Raw genomic sequence first — 19,965 nt, 5'->3', positions numbered from 1 at the left:
TCGTTAGGCTCCGGTCTGCCTGGGCACGGGGGTCAGAGGTCACCAGGGGGTGGGGGGCGCGGGGGCCGGGCACCGGGCAGCGACGCCGCCCCGGCCGCGCGCGGCTCCGTTCCCCGCCGAAGCCCTCAGCGGCGGCCCGTCGGGCGGCACGCGGCCCGTTGTTATGACGACACAGCCGTAAAGCCGCCATCTTGGCGGTGCGGCTCGTTGCGACATGGAGGCCGCGATGGCAACGAGCGCGGGGCCGGCGGGGCTTACGGCAGCCGCGGCCGAGGAGCGGGAGGGGGCGGCGGTGGCGGGCTCCGGCCCCGCCGCGCCGCCCGCCGCTCCCGCCGCCTTCCTCAGCCTCCCGGCGCCCTTCAGCGAGGAAGGTACCGGGCGCGGGGCGGGCGGTGCCGCCGCGACAGGGCCCCGGCCGGAGCCGAGGGGAAAGCGAGGCCTGGGGCGGGGGGTGACGGGGCCCGGCCGGGGGGAACCGGCCCTTGCGGCGCTTGGCGCGGGGTGAGGGGGGTCCTGGCTGTGCCGGTTCTGTCAGCGGGGGTCGGGGAGGCGGCTGGCCCCGGGGTCTCTGCGCCCCGTCACTCCTCCGGGCTGCGAGAGCGGAGCCCCGGGGCCTGGCCGGTGGGGGGGAGAATCGCCCCTCTCCGCTCTAGAAACCGCGAAAAGACCCTTCGGCAACCCCCCGCCCCCGGGTCCCTTCTCTCCGGGCTCAGGAGCTCCTCGGGACAAACAGAACAAAAGTTTTCGGTGTAAACGCTGCTCGTTAATAGGTGCCGCATTTTCCCAAACCGATGACTGACTTTTAAATTGTAGATGAAGATGACGTGCATAAGTGCGGTCGCTGCCAGTCGGAGTTCACCTCCTTGGAAGAATTTGTGCAACACAAATTACAAAAGGTCTGCCAGCGAGCTCCAGAAGCTCTTGCTGCTGCATCAGCAGGTCTCCTCAACCAAGAAGTACAAAAGGTGACAGCAGGTTTCTCCTCAAGCCGTGGCTGAAAATAATTAGGATGCAACGGTCTGTTGGGTTGGAGGGGAGAGAACAGAATACAATGTTTTTAAAGGTAATAAGACTTTTCTGCTAAAATGTTATCTGTCACAGCAGGTCGTTCCTTCTGTCGAGGAGTCGATAACTGTTGCTCATATAGTTGTTGAAGCATCTTCAATAGCAGAGGAAATCAGCAACGCATCTGCTATAGTAGGTGAGCTCCAAGACGCTTGCCTTTATACCCCTGCTGGGTTAGGAACTTGTTTACTCGTCCGGTGTCCGATTCTGTTGGATTTGTGTTGTATTTGGGTACGTGACACCTCGGTGTTACTGAGCACGGGGACTTGGGCCTGAGCGTTACCTCAGAGGTGTGCGAGAGGCATCCTTAGGCCAGCTTTGCAATTCTGTCCGCGTTAACACAAATTAGATTTAACATTCCATTCCAGAAGTGTCCGTTTTAATATTTATGCTGCGATCATGAGAACTTTGCAAAGACCCATGTTCCAGGTTTAAAGTACCTGTTTCTCCTTCCTACTGCTGAAACAGTAAATTGATGTAGCTGTCTAAAGCTCTTTTCTGTAAAGAACATAACTGTCTTCCTATCCTTTCCCCAGGTAGTGGGCACATCAAAGAAGTCATTGTTGCAGGAGACCACGTTTTTGAAAACCCAAACGGTCACATTGATGGGGAAGTTAGTGAAGAGCAAGGCAATCCTGATGATCAGGAGCAGGATATTTCCACAGAGCTGATAAAGGTTAAGCTGCTGGTTAACAAGGAAGGGCGATATGTATGTGAATTATGCCAGAAGACATTTAAAACAGTAAGTATCACTTCTACCATGCTTGGCTTAGTGAGTTATTTAGTCTAGCTGTTAATTAAGACCTCTCAAGACTCTATAACAATGCTCTTCTCTACTGCACGCTACGCTTTCAGAAGGAAAGTTCTGCTTTCAGAAGGAGCATTGTTGTTCTTTTCAGTTGCCGTGTAAAATCCTTAACCATTTGGAACATCTTTTAAAATGAAATTCTTTCCGTAGGCAAGCATCCTCAAAGCTCACATGATCACTCACAGCAGCAGAAAGGACTATGAATGTAAACTCTGTGGAACTTCCTTCAGGACAAAAGGGTCTCTGATTCGACACCATCGGCGTCACACTGGTAAGACAGTTCTCCAAAATAAGAGTTCCTCGTTGCTGCAGTGTGCTGTCTGTGGTTATCCAGCTTACCTTCCACTGGAGGTTCTTGCTGTTTTCTGTCTTCTGCTGAGCTGAGCCTGCTGAGCTCCCCGGTGTTTGGGGTGCTGGGAGGCAGCGTGTGGTTCTGGGCTGAGCACAGGCAGCTCGCTGTAGAAAGCTGCATCGAGCTATTGCTGGCAGTGGTTAGTTTAATATCGTTGTTTTCGTTCTTGTCATTTCCAGATGAAAGACCTTACAAATGCAAGAAATGTGGGAAAAGCTTCCGGGAATCGGGAGCTTTGACTCGGCACCTGAAATCTCTGACACCCTGCACTGAAAAAATTCGCTTCAACATGAACAAAGAAATAGTTGTCAATAAAGATGATTTGCCGACAGGTCAGTGATGCCATCAGTGCCTGCCTTGAATCTGATGAGACCAAGCATGCTCCCGGCACTTGAACTATAAATTCTTTCTCAGTTATGAAAAAAAAATATTCCTGTGGTATTCAGTTTATGTTTTTTATAGAGGAAAAAAAGTAATTTATAGAGCTAAACTATTAACCTGAAGCGCATGTAGCCAGGCGTTGGCTGTGAAGTGTTGGAGAATCTGGTTCAAAGATGGCTTTAATGGGCACCTCGTATCCTAAGATACATCTTGTGTAGGGCCCAGCAGGTGATGAGGGGTGGCAGTACGCCAAGTGATTCATTGTGATGTTTTTCTTGAAGGATCCTGCAGTTCAAACACAGACACCGTTTCATCGATAGCGAGTGAATCCATCGAGACCTCCCCTGTCATTCATCTCGTGACAGATGCAAAAGGCAACGTTCTTCATGAAGTTCACGTCCAAATGCAGGAACTTCCTGTTGTAGATGCAAAATCCCTGGACCAAGACGTGAGTGTCATTTCTCTTCAATACCCTTTGTGTGTTTTATGCAAAGAAGTGTTTTGAAGTATTTCACCTCATGAACAGAATTGTGTTAGGGGCTGGGAATAAATCTGTGTGGTGGAAGTAAATGGTTAATTAGCTTCTTTTTCATCTGAGAACACAGAAGGCAAACTCTGGCCTTGTGTGGCCATCTGCTGCTGCTGAGCTTGGCAGCCTGTGTGTAGAATAAAGGGGGATGCGGCGGGTTCACCACCACAATACAGAAGGTGAGAGGGTGTTTTTGTTGACCATTCCTGGCTCTGAGACTCTGTGCTAGGAGCAAAGGCTTATCATCCTTTGGACTGTGTGTTTTCAGAGTACAGATTCACCTCCTCTTCCTCCCCGCTGTCCAAGATCATTCCCTTGTTGATCTCTTAACCCTGTATCACAGCTTAGACAACTCTATCACAACTTAGACAAGAAAGAATGACTGTCGTTGCAACGTTGTCGTAAAAAAAGGGGCTAACTCTGTATTTTCTGTGCTAATTACTGGACTGTTTATCCCTTCAGCAGCCGCATCCTGAGGAGCTGCCTTGTGAGGGGGAAGTGAACAGTGAGAATCTGCTGAGGCAGGCCATGAGGAACTCAGGTATTGTGATAGAGAGAGTCGCTGTGGAGGAAATGCAGAAGCCAGATGAGCCTGCTGGAGCTGCCGCAGAAGAACTAGAAAATGAAGTGGTGAAAGCAGAGGAGGAGCCGTGTGGGGAACAGTGTATTGAAGTGGAACAAGTGGAGTCTGTATGTTTGTATTCCATAAACAGATTAATTTTTCCTTGCCTGCACTTGTGGACAGCACTGTTAGCCCCACCACCCTGCATGTTGTCCTCAGCGCATCTCTCTCTGCGCCTGGGTCTTTGTGTGGTATTTTTTTCACATATGCTTTAAGTGTAGCGTTAGCACACATGTGTGCTCTCTCCTGTTAACAATACAGATCTCTTTCTTGTCAAAGCTGGAGTATTTAATTGGGAATTTGGTTAGTGATACTTACTGTACACACTAGTACAAAAATATTTACGTTGTACCATTTTCTTTCCAATAGACGGATGCAGAAAGAACAAATGGGTACAAAAGTTACATCTGCCCTCACTGTAACGAAGCCTTCAGTGAAGCTACTTCCCTTGAAACACACATCAAAGGTCATTTAGGTAAAGTTCTACCACTTATGCTGTTGTCCAAATGCGCTGTGTCTTGCTGTGACCTTAAGCATAGTACAGCTTGCTTTGTTCCAAATTCCTTGCCTTTACATGGCCGTTAGCCACGCAAAATCAACGGATGCTTAACACACTGATATGAAAGGGATGACTTTGGTTGAGCTCTAGAATAGAGGGTAAAAGAAGTGTATTTTGGAAAAAAAAGTTTCTGTGTTTCAGGGCCTGCACTGTATCCTTGAAAGCAGAATTGCGTGGAGGCCAGTAAATAGGTTAGCGAGGCATCGCAGGTTGATAGGCTGGAACTGCTGCCTGAAGGGCACCAAAGGCTGTATGAGCAACATTTGAGCAAAATTCACTTATGAATGAGACAAAGCCCATACACGCAGTTGAAAATACGATTTCCCTCCTTCCCTGGGTTATTTTTTTGGAAGAATTTTATTACAACATGCAGTAGATGCAGGACAACCAGCAGGAGTAAGTATCAACCATGCGTTCTCCCTCCCTCTCTAGATTACAAGCCTTTTAAGTGTGAGGAGTGTGGCAAGGAGTTCACAAAGGGCTATCTGCTAAAAAAGCATCAAGAAGTGCACGTGAACGAACGGCGTTTCCGCTGCGGAGAGTGTGGCAAGCTCTACAAGACCATTGCACACGTGAAGGGGCATCGAAGAGTGCATTCTGATGAGCGGCCGTACTCCTGTCCCAAGTGTGGCAAGCGCTACAAGACAAAGGTATCCTCCCTCACAACAGGTTTGCCTTCAGATTCTCCTTTCCAGAGCCAGGGTTTGGGAGAAGTTAGGAGGCTTTGCTCCTGAGAGAATAAATGCCAGCTCACCTGCCTCTTATGTGATCTGAAGCTCCAGAAGGAGCTTTTGTTTTAGTGGAAAAAAGAGGGACAGACGTAAAACCTTCACATTTGTGAAGAAACTGTTCCTTCCTGTGTGGAAAAAATTACATAATAATAATAAAACCAAGTCTTTATTATGTCTTACGTGAGAACAAGTCCTCAAAGATGTTGACTTCTACCCTGGAAGCTACAATCCTGCTTGCCTGAGTTTGCCGTTTCCTCTAGCTGCCCTTTTCTCTCCGTACAGAATGCCCAGCAAGTTCATTTCCGGACGCATTTAGAGGATAAGCCTTACGTCTGTCAGTACTGCAGCCGGGGCTTCCGGGAAAAGGGCTCCCTGGTCCGCCACATCCGCCATCACACCGGGGAAAAGCCTTTTAAGTGCTACAAGTGCGGGCGAGGCTTTGCAGAGCACGGCACTCTCAACAGGCACTTAAAAACCAAAGGTGAGGTGGGAGAGCTTGTCTGCGTTGGGGTGAGGGGGGCGGTTCTAGGATTGGGTTTGGACAAGCTGCTTTTTGGCTGAATGGTAATGATTTTTCAGAGTGGGTCTAACGAGCTTCATCCCAGGCCACTTGTTTATCTGCATCTCAGTTGCACTGGGAGATGTGTTACATTTTTTTTCACCTACATTAATGATTATTTCTATTGTGATCTTTCTGACCAAAAATGATGCTGAAGGAACAGCCATAAAACAGTTCCAATATAAAATCTAGATTGACTAAATGAAGAGAAAAGATAACCAAAGCAGAATTTGCATTAAGAATCTGACTGCAGGAGTGCTGCAGGCTCTCTGGCTTAAGTGGTCTCTGCCCTAAGCAGGGAAGACAGACCCTAAACTGTACAAGAGTCCGCCCCGAACTGTGAAGTGGTTCTGTTCCAAGGCTATACACAAAGAGGGAGAAAATCAACATTTTCACAAAGTAATGCCAGAGCACGCTTGATTTCTGTGTTGAGGAAGGAGGCAAGAGAACCGTAAAACTTACGATGTGGCACCTATTGTTATGGTTAAACTTGCCACTTGTTTTTTCTTGGCATTAAATTTGTACTAATTTTGGAGTTTTATGATGTCCTCTAAAAGCACAAAGTGTGGCTGTTCTGGAAGGGAAATGTAGAGTTACGTTCTCCCAGATAATCTTTTTTGATAGGATTAGTTGCACTGGACCTGCTGTTCCTTTAGCTTCTAAGCACGGATCTTCAAACTTCTTCAGCGTAGTAATGGTGATTAGATTGTAAAGAAAATACAAGTTTACTGGAGGAAAAAAGTTTCCTAGGTAGATACTGAAGTGTAACGCATAAGCAGAAAAGATACGTGACTTAAAATACACCAGAAATCTTACTGTATGTTCTTCACATACGGCTTTTGAAATTCCGTCTGGCTTTATGCATCTTGTGTGTTTTTTGAAATTGCCCTGGATGGTTGCTCTGCTCCAGGCTCAGTTCTGTGGTCTGGTGTCACGTGGGCCTTTTCTAGGCCATTACTTGGCCTGTCATGGTAGGATGACTGTTGTCTGACCATTGGCCACTTGTTAGAGGGGTTAAAGGGGTCTCGTTTGTGCTGTGTAGTATTTTCCAGGTACTCCTATATTTAAGATGGTTATGAAAAATACTATTTTTCTGGCATTTTTGGAATACCATTCAGGTGGCTGCCTCCTTGCTTTGAAAGAGGTGGAAGAAGTGATGGTGTCTGAGGAAAGTCAGTCAGCTGACAACTTAGCTGCAACAGTCATTTCTGAAGATCCTCACACTGTTTTGGTTGAGTTTTCTTCAGTGGTGGCGGACACTCAGGAATACATCATTGAGGTAAGGCGTGGGGTGAGCAGCCACCTCCTTCTGAACTTAGCACTGTATTTTGTCAGTAAAAACTGCAGTTGTGCATGTTCCTCATTTTGGCTTTTGGGAGAAGGTACAATAGGATCTAGCCAATGCTACCCCTGTCTGCACGACCCTAGGAATAAGGAGGATTAATGTTGTTCAGGAGAGCACCTGGAGTTTACTTCACCACCCTTCTAAGTCCTGCATGTAACGTAGGCAGGAAAATGAGAATGCAGAGAAGACTGACAGGCGTTCATCAGAAGGCTGAGACTGAGAACTTCTGGCTGTACCAGATTTTGTGTCCTCCCAAACTTGCTTCAGCTTTCCCTCAACTTGTGCCTACTCTCTTCTCCTGTATTTCAATGTAGCTTACTTGGTCTGAAATAATCTCTGTTGTTTTAACTGGCTGTGGCTGCCAAAAGCAATGAATTAACGCATTTTGCTTTCTCCCCCTTCGTGACAAAGAGCCAGTACTCATCTGTGCAGAATAACACAGTTCATTTATTGAGCCCCTTTAGTGCTGCCACAGTTTTTCTCCAATAGGAGAAAAATCTGCCAGTTGGCTGAATCCTGCTGAGAGAGGATGTTCTCTTTCCGTTAGTTGTGAGCACTCTGCATTACTTTTAAGTAGCTCTTGATAATGGGGTTTGGAGGGAATTTCAAGGAGGAGTTGTCTTTAGAGTAGCTACTGCATCATGGGGGGAACAGAAAGACTTTTGTAAAAGATCTTAGTGTCTTATATCCTGGTAATAAAAGATTTTTTTGTAATAATCTAAAAAGGGAATCATCATATTTTGTCTTTCAAGACTGCTACTGAAGACATGGAGACCAGTGAAGCTACTGAAATAATAGAGGGGACAAGACATGAGGTAAAGCAGCCACATAAACTACTGTTTTGGGGACTTGCTGTAGATGAAACGAATCACTTTCAGTGTCTGAAAGTCAGCGTAAATAAACCCAACTTCAAATAATTAGTTTACCTACTTCTGTAGTTTTGCAGACCTCTCTGTCTGAAAACATAATCCTGGTCATACTGGGTTTGGCTGAGCTCTGTTAAGCCCAGACCCTCGCAGCGATGGTGGCTGGTGACTCGCACGGCTTCGTACACGAGGGCCCAGCTGCCAGCTGAGCAGAACTGTACAATAACACTTCAGTCTCGGGGAAATGATCCTTTTAGGGCACTCCTGGATGCTAGAAATAACGGTTTCTGCGAAGTCAGGGGCTGGCAGGGCTCCTGAACTGCGTTCCGTCAGTGTAAATGTCTGGGCGTGCATCCCTAAGAGTTTTCTATAAACAGTAGTTTGACTTTCTGTAGGAAGACCCTGCAGGAAAAACGTCTTCAGCGACTCGAGGTGTGGCATGTTCTAGGATTTTGCTGTTCTCAGGGCCATGAGCACTTTGGTGAACAGCTGGAGGAAACTGGAGTGAAATGCTGCTTGTTGTACTGTCCTGCACTGTTTGTGGTGATAACTGTACTTCTAAGAGTACAATACACCAAGAAATAACGTGGCCTCTTTTCTCTAAATGTAGGTTGACAGCCACATTATGAAAGTCGTGCAACAAATAGTAAATCAAGCAAACTCTGGTCACCAGATCATTGTACAGAACGTCACCGTGGCAGAGAACTCTGAAGTAAGCACAGACGCTGCAGACACCATCACCATCGCCACCCCCGAGAGCCTGACGGAGCAGGTGGCCATGACGCTGGCTTCCGCCATCGGCGAAGGGGCGGTGCTGACGACGGAGGGGAGCATCGAGACGGAAGAAGCGACGGTGACGATGGTGGCATCCGAGGACATCGAAATAATGGAACATGCAGGAGAGTTTGTGATTGCCTCCCAGGAGGGGGAGGTGGAGGTCCAGACTGTGATTGTGTAATGAACAGCATGCAGCGAGTGGCGGGTGTTAAATGTAAAACTTACTCTTTTTCCCCAGTTTGGGGAATTTGATCAGCCCTAAGTTTGCCATTATAATTGTTCAGAGAGCAAGGGAGAGAATGCTTCTGTAGATAAGTGGCTTAACAGGATGGTTACAGCCCTGAGATGTTCTCTGTTTAAAATGGAAATAACAGTAGTTAAAAACCTCCGCATGGTTATATCGTGGAAGTGACTGACAGGCCCTATTTGACAGTCTCAGTATTCTGTACAGCTGCCTCAAATAAAGGAAGATCCTTTGCGAAGCATTTACCTCTGACTACAGGACAGTAGCGTTCTGGTGTTCAAAAGGATTCAGAAAGCAAATACGTAGGGTCTCGTAAGAGACAACTTAATCATATGCATTTAAAACAAACCAAGAAAACCAAACCTAAGGAGTTCTGGTGTGCATTCACCACCACTCAACAACTTTCATGCCTTTAACCTCACTACTTTAGTCCTCCTGAGGCGTGGTACTGCAGTATTTTATTTTATTTTATATCCTGGACAAGTAGCCTTACGTACTGGTCTATGAAAAAACGCATCGTTGTACCCTTGCAATGCCAGGCAGGCTGCTCTGAGAGCTAGTCTGTTGGTGTGTAAAGCCATATTGTATATGATTTTTTTTTTTTTTTTTAAAAACCATATATGGATTTTTAATTGCATATTGTACAGATTCGGCATGTAAATAAAGACATTTTTAAAAAAATAAAGTTATTTAAAGTTCTTAACTATATTTTTCCAATTTCTGCTCTATTATCACTCAAACAGAAGAACTGGAGAGAGAACAGAACAGGGCCACTTAACACTGTGCTTCAGAAACCCTCATTGCTGGGTGAGTCAAACACGCTGTTCTTCCCGGAACAAGCCCAAGCCTCTAAAAGCAGCGAGTCCATCGATGCTTGGAGATCTTTCAAATGATCCCTACTTGGAGGGATTTGTCTTCCGCTGTTAAGGCAGAGGGTTCTCGTGAGGGACGCGGCTCAATTAATTGCCTTTCGGCATTCCCCTAGAGAATTCCTGTACAGGGTGGAGGGCCATGTCACTCTTGAAGTGGTCTGTTCAGTGATGGCAGGTGGGCAGCCCTAGAAGCAGCCTCAGCTGTAACCTCCACTGCTGGAAAATGCCCAAAATACAAAGAAGTGCCCAAAAGAGGGTTGAGCCTCTTGCTGTGAACAGGCACATCCAACAATGGCACAGAGATGAGAAATGCCAAAAGGCTTAAGTCTGTCACCTGCCAGGACCTGTATGGCCAGAGCTCCATCAGATTTCTGATACCCTTTTCAGGATGCTGAAATTGTGTCCAGAACTTCACCATTTTCATGACTCTAAGGCTGAAATGGCATCTTATTTTGAATGAGCTGAAAATAGGTATCAAGAAAGAGACTTAGCAGGTAAGGAGTAGTTGCCTTTCTGAAATCAAGGTGCTCCATACTAGTACAAATCTGCAGTAGAACATGGTTTCTGCAGATTCAGATTCTGCCAGTAATCATGCTGTTTTTTTCCAGCTAAATACATGCAACCTATTCTGCATATTGTTAATAGTCATAGCTTAATAATTTGCCAAATGAAGATACAAAGAGATGAAGATTCCTCAAAGTAGCTCTTCCCTTGCAAATGCACGCACAGAGAAAAAGATTCACTTCAGCAAGATGGACCAAACTCGCCTCTGCATACCAGCAAATCCACTACTGGTCCCTCTAACAAGGAAACACGAGGACTAAGCTTAACCTCAGAGATCTCACCAAATGAAGGATCTTCAATAGTGCTCTGCTGAGGCATTGTTAATCAGAATACTGCAGTCAGCTGTGAGTTACTATTTTCCCCCCAGGGGAAAAAAAAAGGGAATAATTGACAAATAAGTGCCACTTCCATATGTGTGACATTGCTGTATTTCTGTAAAGTCTCCTGCAGGAAGACTACTTAAGCTGTACCAAAGTACCTTAGGAATTCAGTTTGCCTATTATATGGTGGTATATATTATGCAGCATATAAAACAGTAACCATAAAACAAAAGTTCCTTGTGTATGTGTTCCTTAGCTGAACCTAGCTCTAGTCCAGCTTACTGTGATTGTGTCTGAAAAGACTAACAGGCCCCTGTCACAAGTGGTACGAGTAGTGTTACAGATAAACTGGGAAGAACTCTTAGTTTTTTGAAGACTGGTCAGCTTTATGAAAACTTAGTTTTCAAATTCTTAATTGAAACACAGTAATCTTTTTACAAAAGTTGTTCAGGGCATCAAAGCACGCTGCTGAAATAAAGTCTTACAAAAAGTTTAAAAATGCACATACAAAGAATGGTATCTTCATGTTGTCTTCTTCCTTTCCAACACTGTAGGAGGCTTAAAGATCTCCTTTACATTCATCCAGACTCCTTTAGAATAAATGTTTTTGTAGACGACTTGTCTGTCGTGAGGCTGCAATGTTAGACGGCGGGAACACCCATATCTTCTGGATTTATACCATTCATTAGAAGTTTGGTTGGTTAAGGCCAAATATAGATTGAAACAGCAGTATGCACCCAGGACGAGGGTGAGAAGGATAACAAACCCAAGCATGAAGACAACCCTAGGAAAAGTCAAGAAAAGGTGCTGCAAAGAAAGAAAATAATAGCTTAGTTAAAAAGTTGGAATGTTAAATCACATGCAGGCGAGTGACCACTGCAACACACCGACTGAAATGCAGGTCCATACGCACGCGTAAGTGTGCAGCCCCAGAAACAAGGTCATAGCCCTATCCCCACCCTGCTCAGTCATGGTCCAGATTTCCAGAAATGGAATCCAGAATGTGTCTTTCCTCGCAAGCCCTGCTAATATGCAGGAGTATTTTCCATACCCATCCGTCTCTGAATGTCTGCATTTCATATTGGAGTGTTCCTTGTTTGTTTTTTGTTGGTTTTTAACTAAAAAAGCATGAATGCAGATAATCTGAAAAAAAAGGTCAAATGAAGAGGCTACAATCTGGTACAACTTCAGGTTTTGCTGTCTTGATGACAGTTTAAGCAGCTCTTTTCTGAGTTGAATTCCAATACTGAGGAGTGGTAATGGTACTGCTCAAACATGAGCAAGCATTCCCTGACCGAGATCCCTTTCTAAGAGTCCAAGGAAGAAACATCTATTGTCTAGGATGAGGGAAAGATAAAGCATTTACTACTTACCACCTCACTGCCGTGCTACAGAAAGGGATGAGGGGATTGAAATGCAAAGGACTCAAAGTCACCCTTTGTGGTATGTGAGAGAAAATATTCAAGTCTGTAAATTCCAGGGTAGTAGGGTCCTGCTTTAAAATCTCCATGAAGATAACTCAAGGACAGTCAACTGTTTCCTAAACATTAATACAGTAGATGGTCATTGGAATGTAAAGTGGTTCTTTATGAACCAGATCTGCTGAGCGAAAGCAGCCTGGAGACAGAAATCTGAAGAATGGGAGAGCGGAATGAAGTGCTGTGAGAAAAATCTCGTATTTTTAAAGTATTCTGCAGTGGCAGTTCTCTAATCTTAATGAGCTGCGTGAAGTTGGTAAAAAAGCTGCTGTCTGCCCACATCCTGCCTGTGAGCACAGGTGGACTTACAAGATTCCTGAAAGCAAAGACCGAGATAAACCCATCTGTGAGCTGATAACCCAGACAGCATAAACTTACCTGAACGAGGAAGAGAATCTCAACAGCGTGCTCCTGTCCTTGCTCATCGATGTAACTCCCGTGCATCATATTGGACAGCAGCACCACTTGGATGAGAAACGCTGCAGTGATGGTGGCGATGGCTGCGGCCGTGGCAGCCAGCGAGAAGAGGTACAGGAAGAAATATTTTGCGTTGAAGGCACCAATGCAGTTGTTGACCCACACGCAGTGGTGATCAAAACGATGCACACACGCACTGCAGAAACCTGATGAGGAGTGTGTGACAAGACAGTTCAGTTATTTGCTTTTAAACTAATCAATTTGATTTTTACACAGTTTAGGATAGTTTTTCATCTGAAAACATCTGAAAATTACGGTCATGATTTAGCAGATAGCTTTTTAAGCAAACACATTAATTTCAATTGCGTATCCTCAAAAACCCAATACTAAAAAGCAAAGACATGTATCTCATTTCCTCTTTTATTCACCAAGTCTGCAGCTCAAAGACTTTGGTTTCTCTGACAGTACTGCCCAGCAAAGCACATGGAAGGTAGAGACCGTAGCTCCCAGCTTTATTTTAGGTGATAACAGCAAATTCTGCAAGAGAAACACAAAATCCTGAACTCAGGTCTTGACAGGTGATAATTTTTCATTTAACTTCCAGATGCTAAAAAGCTTGCCTGTTCCTGACCCCAGATGATACCGTTGGAACTAGTAATTGCTATGAGAAGAAATAGCAGCAAAACAGCTCCACGGATGGGCAAAGGGCAGCTGTGATCTGGGGCCCCAGTAAAACAAACCCATCGAGCTGGATAACAGAACAGATGTGGTGTGAACTGCAATTATTGATGGAGAATTAATCTGGGAAAGTTATGCTTAGCAAGGAAGTTAAGATTCTTACTGCAATGTTTTGATCTGGCTGGCTTCTCCATGTTGCACGTAGGACACACGACGCCTCTCTGAAATAATACACCATCATATGCATAAATCTTAACCAACGATGCATGATTTGATTTTGTTATTATACCTGCAAAACAAACAAGAAAAACAGCAAAAGTAATGGTGTTTGTAACACATTTTAGGTTCCGTTTTCGAACAGCTACTGCTCACAAGCAGCTTGAGCTTACCAGGGTTGGCCCGGGAGCAGAGGATGAAGCAGCCCATGTTCCCAGCCAGCAGCAGGTAGGGCAGCAGCAGGAGGAGGAGGTGGAACTGCAGCTCCCAGCAGTACACAAACACTTCCCATGTGTATTCCCCGTACACTGCAGCTTGCAAGGCCACATGCAGGGCAACAAACAAACAGCTTCTGTAACAGAAAGGGGACAGTCTACTTCATACTCAGCGTCTTGATTAACAGGTCAAATACACTCAGAGGTGATCAGCAAAGACTTTCCAAATGCAAGGAGACACCTCTTTTAGGTTTTCAGGCCAGCATGGATTGCATATTAATAGTATTAATAGTGTTTTCTCCATTCAGTGGCTTCTCCTGCTCTTCTTCCCACATACACTCCTTTAAATATGCCAGCTAAATTCAATTCCATTACTGTCAGGCCCTTTGGATTTTTTTCCCTGTCAGTAGAGTCAAGTACAGAGCACCTTCAGCGCTGACAAAATATGCCACAGCAATAGGCCCCAAAACATTCTGCCAGAAGACATTTGCTATGCGCTGCTCTGAAAGCAAAGCAAACCCCAGCAAAAGGTAACCTTAAAAAACCCTGTAATAATATAAGCAGCCATTACGAAGTAAGCGTGGCAGGAGGTCAGCAATGGTGAACCCTCGTCCCAACCCGCCAGCAGACTACAGCTTCTGCGAGGCAAGCTGCACAACTGCTCGGCACGCAGCTTTGTCTGGGGGCATCACACTGAGCAGCAATGTCCAGCAGCCCGGCAAATGGATGCTCAGATAAGCCACGTGTTAGCAGAGCAATGTTCACTTACTGCAGTTCTCTGCATTATATGTCAGTTTGCTGGACTTTTATTATGAGTTTTAAATAACTAGTGATGTGGTTTTTACTACAGCGGGAAGCCCGTTGCAGACAAGCTCTCCTCTGCTGCTCTCTCCACCATTTCTGGGTGTGATCCAGCAGGATCCTGCAGGGTCTCCTCTCAACTGCTGGGCTACAAGTAGACACCCTCAAGTGCTGCACCTCCCTGGACTTCTGCATGAGCTGGGAAATCTCTCGCTCGAATGCAGTGACGCAGTCAAAGGCTGCGCGTGGAGGATCGAAGTGCCTCTAGCGCGCAGCACGATCCAGCAACGACAACACAGCAGGCTCATCAGAGAATCGCTCTGCTGCCCAACTGCCCCTGTGGCAGCATGACCACTCTCTCCTGGGCTGTGTTAACAGCAGAGAATCCACACAGCAGGCAGCAAAACAACCGTGGCACACACGCGACAGCTGTAGATGTTACACCCCTGAAGTGTCTGTCATCTGGAGGGAAGGTATTTAAATCGTTCTTGAAGCAGATCCTAAAGCACCAAAATTTACAGGAAGCTACAAAATTCACCTTAATACAGCAGGCTGCACATTGGCAGCCGTGCAGCTTCCCCTTGAGCCACCTGGACATCCAAGCTGCTGGGCTAAGACTAACGGGATTTGAGGGAGAGGATGGGGATCGCTAGCTCTGTCTAAACTCAATCTGCAGCTGCCAGAGAGTCTGTTGTAACTCTCACGTGGATGCAGCCTCCCCCCAGGGTGACTAACATCTGCTACACTGGAAGCTACTGAGCCACATTATCTTTAATTGTCAATATGTTCAAATATTTCAGGGTACCATCTCCTAAACAATAAGCAAGGAACGGGAAGACAGCAGTGTGGCAGACCTTAAAGGGAATCTGTCATCCCTGACAAGCACCCCTAATGAAGGGAGAATATCTAAGGGTAATACTGATAGTGGCAGGAGCTCACCAACAGTAACCAGAAATAGTAGTAAAAAACAATGTTAAAAGCATAAAAGTGTGCAGTACCTTGTGTGGAAGAGCCTGTGAAGTGCCCTCTGTGTCACTCTCTGGAGCTGTGTGGGGATTACAAATGACAATACCTGAAGCAAATGAAAACACTGTGTTACCCAAGTTGCACATTGCTTCTGCCCTGTGGGAAGTTCAAGTAAAAATACAAGTCACCTAATCCCTCAGTTATGTATCTGCAGCCGTATCCGTGGGGAGGAAGCTCATTTTTAGGGGCATCTGAGCTCCTAAGAATACAGGCAGATGTGTTGCTGGGGCTTTCAAAATGGGAGTGAGGTTCCATGTTCTTGGAAGCCCAACGGGTGCAAGCGAATGTATCTGGGTTAATGTGTGGAAGTTATAAGGAGTTTATATTGAGTTATAGACTGGGTAACTGGTTAAGCAGGGGATAGAACCGAGCAATTTCCAAACCACAATATGCTTCATCAAGACATCTGACAGATGCAAGCAGAGATAAGCAAAGGGATAAAGCCTGCTATCCTCCAGTAAAAGGAAAAACACAACCCAACCAAAAACCAAATAAAAAACCCCACCAAACCCAAATAATCCACAGTTTCTTCAACTACAGCTATGATCCAGTCTGATAATTCCCTGTCTATCTAACTGCCGTTTCAGGAACGGCTAGACACAATGAAGAAGAAAACTGCCTGTCTTCATTCAGTGAAATCCTCAGCAATAGTCTGTGACTGCGGAATTGTTTGACTCTGTTCAGAAGATGACAGATCTCTATAGCAACACGCCGCTCCATCAGCGGTGGAGGAATTAGAGCAGCTGAGCCTATTTCTAGTTGACACGGAAAGAAAATATGCAGCGAGAGCTTCTTGTCTCAGATGTGAAAGACCAGAAGGCAAAAAGCATATGTAGAGTTGAGAAGATGTTAAATATTTTTCTTTTAACTGGTACGCCTCGTATCAGCAGTTCAAGTGACAAGCCTTTTTAAAAAGAGGCTGTTGTATTGCAATGGGAAACGTAACTAGACAGAAAAGTGACCCGCATGCAATTGCAAAATTCAAATTTAAATTAGCTGTGTGTTAGTACAATCCAACACTACATTCACAAGCCATTATTCCCCCACATACAGTACAGCAAGCCCCTGTATTTCAGCCATTCCTTGTGCCAAAGCGAAAGGCTCTCACAAACACGATTTCTGCTTGCAGCGATGACAAAAGTTGGAGAAAACAAGAAGACCTGCACAATGAATACAGCTGAACTGCTGGAAGCGAGGCAAGCAGGCCGGGGGGAAGCTGACTTGTCACAGAGCTGGGAACAGCTCTGCTCTGTGCAAGTTCATGATTTCCTATCGCTCACAACGAATACTTTAAAGGATCTTACAGGAATGCAGTCAAACAACTTCAACAAACTTCCAGGCTGATACGCTTCATTAATTACAGTCAGAAATGAATTTAAAATACAGTGTCTAGAGAAACTATTTAGGATTACCTAGATTTACTTCACGCACACAAGTATTGATTACAATTCTCCAGACAGTATTTTAATTGCTGGTTGTTACACAGGTTTCATAGAAGCAGCTACTAAGAAATGTGGGAAAAGAATACATTTCTCTGCACAGTGATTTGTGTGTCTATAAAGCAAAATAAGGTATAATACTAATAATCAAAACCAAAGTCTGTTTAGACTCATGTAAACAGCGTTAAATATTATTTACAATTTAAATGATAATTCTCTTATCCTTTCCCTTCCAAGAATACTACACCTTTTCTCTCCCTTCTTCATCCAGACACAACCCAGACAGAAAAATAAGCTAGTGCCTTTTCAATTCATTCCCTGTTTTTACAATAAAATGCCAACTCTTAATCCCCTTTAAAAGCTCTTCATACCTCCCTCTTTTTTAGGAAACAACGGCCTGCAGCATTATTACAGACTCCCATTAAAGAGCATCCCCTAAAATATGTGCTACCAGTTATAATTCTTCCCCTACTTTAATTCTCAAACCATCTCCCACCTTTTTCCTGTTGATGCAAGCAGCAAATACCATAAAACTGCAGACTTGAAGCCTCGTTATTATTTAATTTCTCAAAGCTGACATGTTACTGAACAATGTACTTTTCGCACCGGGAGAAGTTCCACCCTTACTCCTGCCCTGCGGTGACTGCGGCCGGCCAGCCTGGCACTCGCAGGAACAGGAGCTGTGAGACACAAACGTTTTTTTACTACCTGCTTGGGCAGGATTTCATCAGCCGAAAGGAAGCGTTTTTCTATTTCCAAAGCCAATTAGCACTTACTTGAGAGCAGCTGTCAAAATAGGATGAAATATGAAACACACCATATCATCACTCCAACCACAGATACCAGAATTTTTTATGGAGGAGAAACACACTAATTTTAGCACGATAAACTAGGGCAGACTACCAGAACTGGCGATGATCATCGCTCTGAAAGTTCAGATCTTTACCTGACTTGCACCGTTGACACTTCTTGTGAGGAAACTCTCCTTCCTTCCCAAGCAGACGCAGAGTAGAGCAATAGTAGTGAGGATAAACCACAAGTAAATCAAGAAGAGCGTCAGAAAGTCCATCCTGAGCCCTGCAATGTAACAGCAGCAGCAGATTAGTGCCCCTCAGCACCAGCTCTCTGCAGCAGCGCCCGGGCCCAGCCATGCTTCACTAAAACACAGGAATGAGGCAGCTCAAAGCCCAACCAGCGCACACCCCCCACAACCCCGCCAGGATTTATTTCCATGTTTTACGTGTTTCTGCACCGCCCGGCACCCTGTGACCGCGCAACTTCCTGTCAGGGACGGAGGAGCTGGGCGTCTGCCAGGCCTCGGGGCTGCCTGCGTGCTGCTGGCGGCCTCCCCGCCTGCCCACAGCGGGGACAACCCCAGGCCCGACGCCCAAACCGACCCCTGGGACTGGGACCGAGGGCCGGCCCGGGGGAGGCTGAAACAAAGAGCTTCACTCCACAGTCAGAACTGAGTGTAACTGTCCGGCAGGGATTCTTTATTCGCAGCGCTGGGCAGCACTGGGGGTCGCTCCACCACGAGTGCCGCACTTACTAACAAAATGCTCTGACTAATATACACAAAAAGCATACATATGCATTAGATTTCTTAGAAAAGGCAGTCTTATGCTAATGGGTTCTTAGACTTCATTTACATAGTCTGAGCATGCGTAGTAAAAATAGAGTGAGCGTCTTCTCTCCCCCTTAGGGGTCCCCACAGCCTTTCTCACACTGTCCCTTAGTGAACTTCAGGTTTCTTGTGTCCATACATGATCATAGAGTTACTTCATCCGTCCTTCAGCTCCTGTTTGTTCCGAGGAGGTTAGTTTAGACCAGCTTTCAGTCACTTATCTTGACTCTGGCGTCGTCTTAGGCACTGTAAGGGACTGTGTCGGACTGTATCTGTCTCACCATTGCTGTTGCACCACCACCACTTCCTGGCCTTGGCATCCTGTCGCCATGGAGGAGTACGTTCCAAAGAAGACGAATTGTCCCCGACGAAACCATAACATCCACCCAAAGTTAAATCGGGGTGAGGAAAACGTGCAGGCTGGCACAACCAGAGCGAACGCCTGGACATGCGCGCATGGAGGGCCACGGGGCGGCACGTATCACAATGAGCTCCGTGGAAATGGGGGGACTCTTTGGAGAAACCGTGGGGACTGGGACAATAAAAGGACTGCGTACTCCTCTCTTGGGATCTCTCACTCTTGTCATCACTCTTGGAGCTTGGAGCACCATCACCTGCACCAAGACCGAGGCAACGGTACATCGCTGCATTCATGGTGGTGGTAATTAATCTTGCTGCATCTCTACCGTTTTCTTGCTTAGGGATTCTGACTTTCCCTTTCTTTTTCTCTCTGTCCTATCACTATTACTAATTGTTACAGAAAATAAAGTTCATAAGGTTGTACGGCATCTGACCTCGTTTGTGTCTTAATCGCGCTCTTGGGATCGTTTAAGAACCCGCCCCGATATCGGATCGGGACAGGCACTTGGGTTTTTTTAGGTTCCTGCTATGAGGGATGTACTCAGGGAGTTTTTTTCAGACTGTCCAAGGTCTGTCTTATCTTTACTGGGCAAGGAGTTAAAGGTTCCAAAACATCTTACAAGTGGGTAATGAGTACAGAGGGTAGTTAGGAAAAAGTATAAATGAAATTATGTACTTTACAGTAAAATACAGGAAAAATACAGGAAAAGTAAAAGCTAGTAAAATACCAGTGATGTCTAACGTTTAAACTAAATGTCTTATATTACAGGTCCCTGTACTTTAGCAATTTCAAGTATACTTGTAGCAACTTCCCTTCAAGGCCGCTACCAGCAGCGGGCCAGGGACTGTGGCCTCCAAGCCCCCGGGCAGCAGGAGCCCGGGGGTGCCCTGAGGGACACAGCCGGGGGCTGGGGGGCGTCGAGGGCGACAGGCCCCAGCCCCCAGGGACCCCGGGGCAGGGACACGGGCCCCCGTCAGCTGCGCCCCCCCCCTCCCCGGCTCACCACCGGGCCTTCCCTGAGGCTCGACCGCCGAGCCCCGTCCTGGCCGTTTCACGGCCCCTCGGCGCCTTCACTGCGGGTGGTGGTGGGAGCTGGAGCTGGATGGTGTCTGCGGC

At 46.1% G+C, this 19,965-nt stretch overlaps 2 protein-coding genes across 7 annotated transcripts; one reads left to right on the top strand and one right to left on the bottom strand.

Moving 5' to 3' along the window:
* The first annotated feature begins 208 nt into the window (after positions 1-208).
* Positions 209-9,541, top strand: E4F1 (E4F transcription factor 1). Of its 6 annotated transcripts, none has more exons than XM_074840432.1 (14): positions 209-371; positions 814-965; positions 1,105-1,201; positions 1,602-1,807; positions 2,024-2,144; positions 2,405-2,557; positions 2,888-3,054; positions 3,601-3,825; positions 4,127-4,232; positions 4,749-4,966; positions 5,330-5,528; positions 6,725-6,885; positions 7,704-7,766; positions 8,428-9,541. In XM_074840432.1, exons 1-14 carry the CDS (start codon positions 215-217, stop codon positions 8,773-8,775), a joined length of 2,373 nt encoding a protein of 790 aa, XP_074696533.1. In that variant the 5' UTR covers positions 209-214; the 3' UTR covers positions 8,776-9,541. The 6 variants fall into 6 exon arrangements, with proteins under 6 accessions (XP_074696533.1, XP_074696531.1, XP_074696532.1 ...); XM_074840430.1 differs by having other exon boundaries at positions 3,598-3,825; XM_074840431.1 differs by having other exon boundaries at positions 1,102-1,201.
* A 1,414-nt stretch (positions 9,542-10,955) lies between these two features.
* On the bottom strand, positions 10,956-19,269 carry ZDHHC4 (zDHHC palmitoyltransferase 4). The gene is made up of 7 exons (XM_074840435.1): positions 18,105-19,269; positions 17,811-17,941; positions 15,398-15,471; positions 13,557-13,735; positions 13,331-13,456; positions 12,451-12,695; positions 10,956-11,401 (listed from the first exon to the last, which is right to left on the bottom strand). The coding sequence occupies exons 2-7, from the start codon at positions 17,931-17,933 to the stop codon at positions 11,117-11,119; spliced, it is 1,032 nt and encodes a 343-aa protein (XP_074696536.1). The 5' UTR covers positions 17,934-17,941; positions 18,105-19,269; the 3' UTR covers positions 10,956-11,116.
* Between the last annotated feature and the right edge of the window lie 696 nt (positions 19,270-19,965).

The sequence above is a fragment of the Strix aluco genome, chromosome 15, assembly GCF_031877795.1.
Source record: "Strix aluco isolate bStrAlu1 chromosome 15, bStrAlu1.hap1, whole genome shotgun sequence".
NCBI lineage: Eukaryota > Metazoa > Chordata > Aves > Strigiformes > Strigidae > Strix > Strix aluco.
The sequence above is the reverse complement of the archived record's forward strand: the minus strand, read 5'-3'. Positions and strand labels throughout refer to the sequence as shown.

Bases quoted from the DNA above. Each gene is read 5' to 3' on its own strand.
- E4F1 (XM_074840429.1), top strand. From the start codon at position 215: ATGGAGGCCGCGATGGCAACGAGCGCGGGGCCGGCGGGGCTTACGGCA. The intron at 372-813 runs GTACCGGGCGCG...TTTAAATTGTAG, and splicing joins GGCGCCCTTCAGCGAGGAAG to ATGAAGATGACGTGCATAAG. The intron at 7,767-8,427 runs GTAAAGCAGCCA...CTCTAAATGTAG, and splicing joins TAGAGGGGACAAGACATGAG to GTTGACAGCCACATTATGAA.
- ZDHHC4 (XM_074840435.1), bottom strand. From the start codon at position 17,933: ATGGACTTTCTGACGCTCTTCTTGATTTACTTGTGGTTTATCCTCACT. The intron at 13,736-15,397 runs GTACTGCACACT...TTTCTGTTACAG, and splicing joins CACAGGCTCTTCCACACAAG to AAGCTGTTTGTTTGTTGCCC. The intron at 13,457-13,556 runs GTAAGCTCAAGC...TTTGTTTTGCAG, and splicing joins CTGCTCCCGGGCCAACCCTG to GTATAATAACAAAATCAAAT.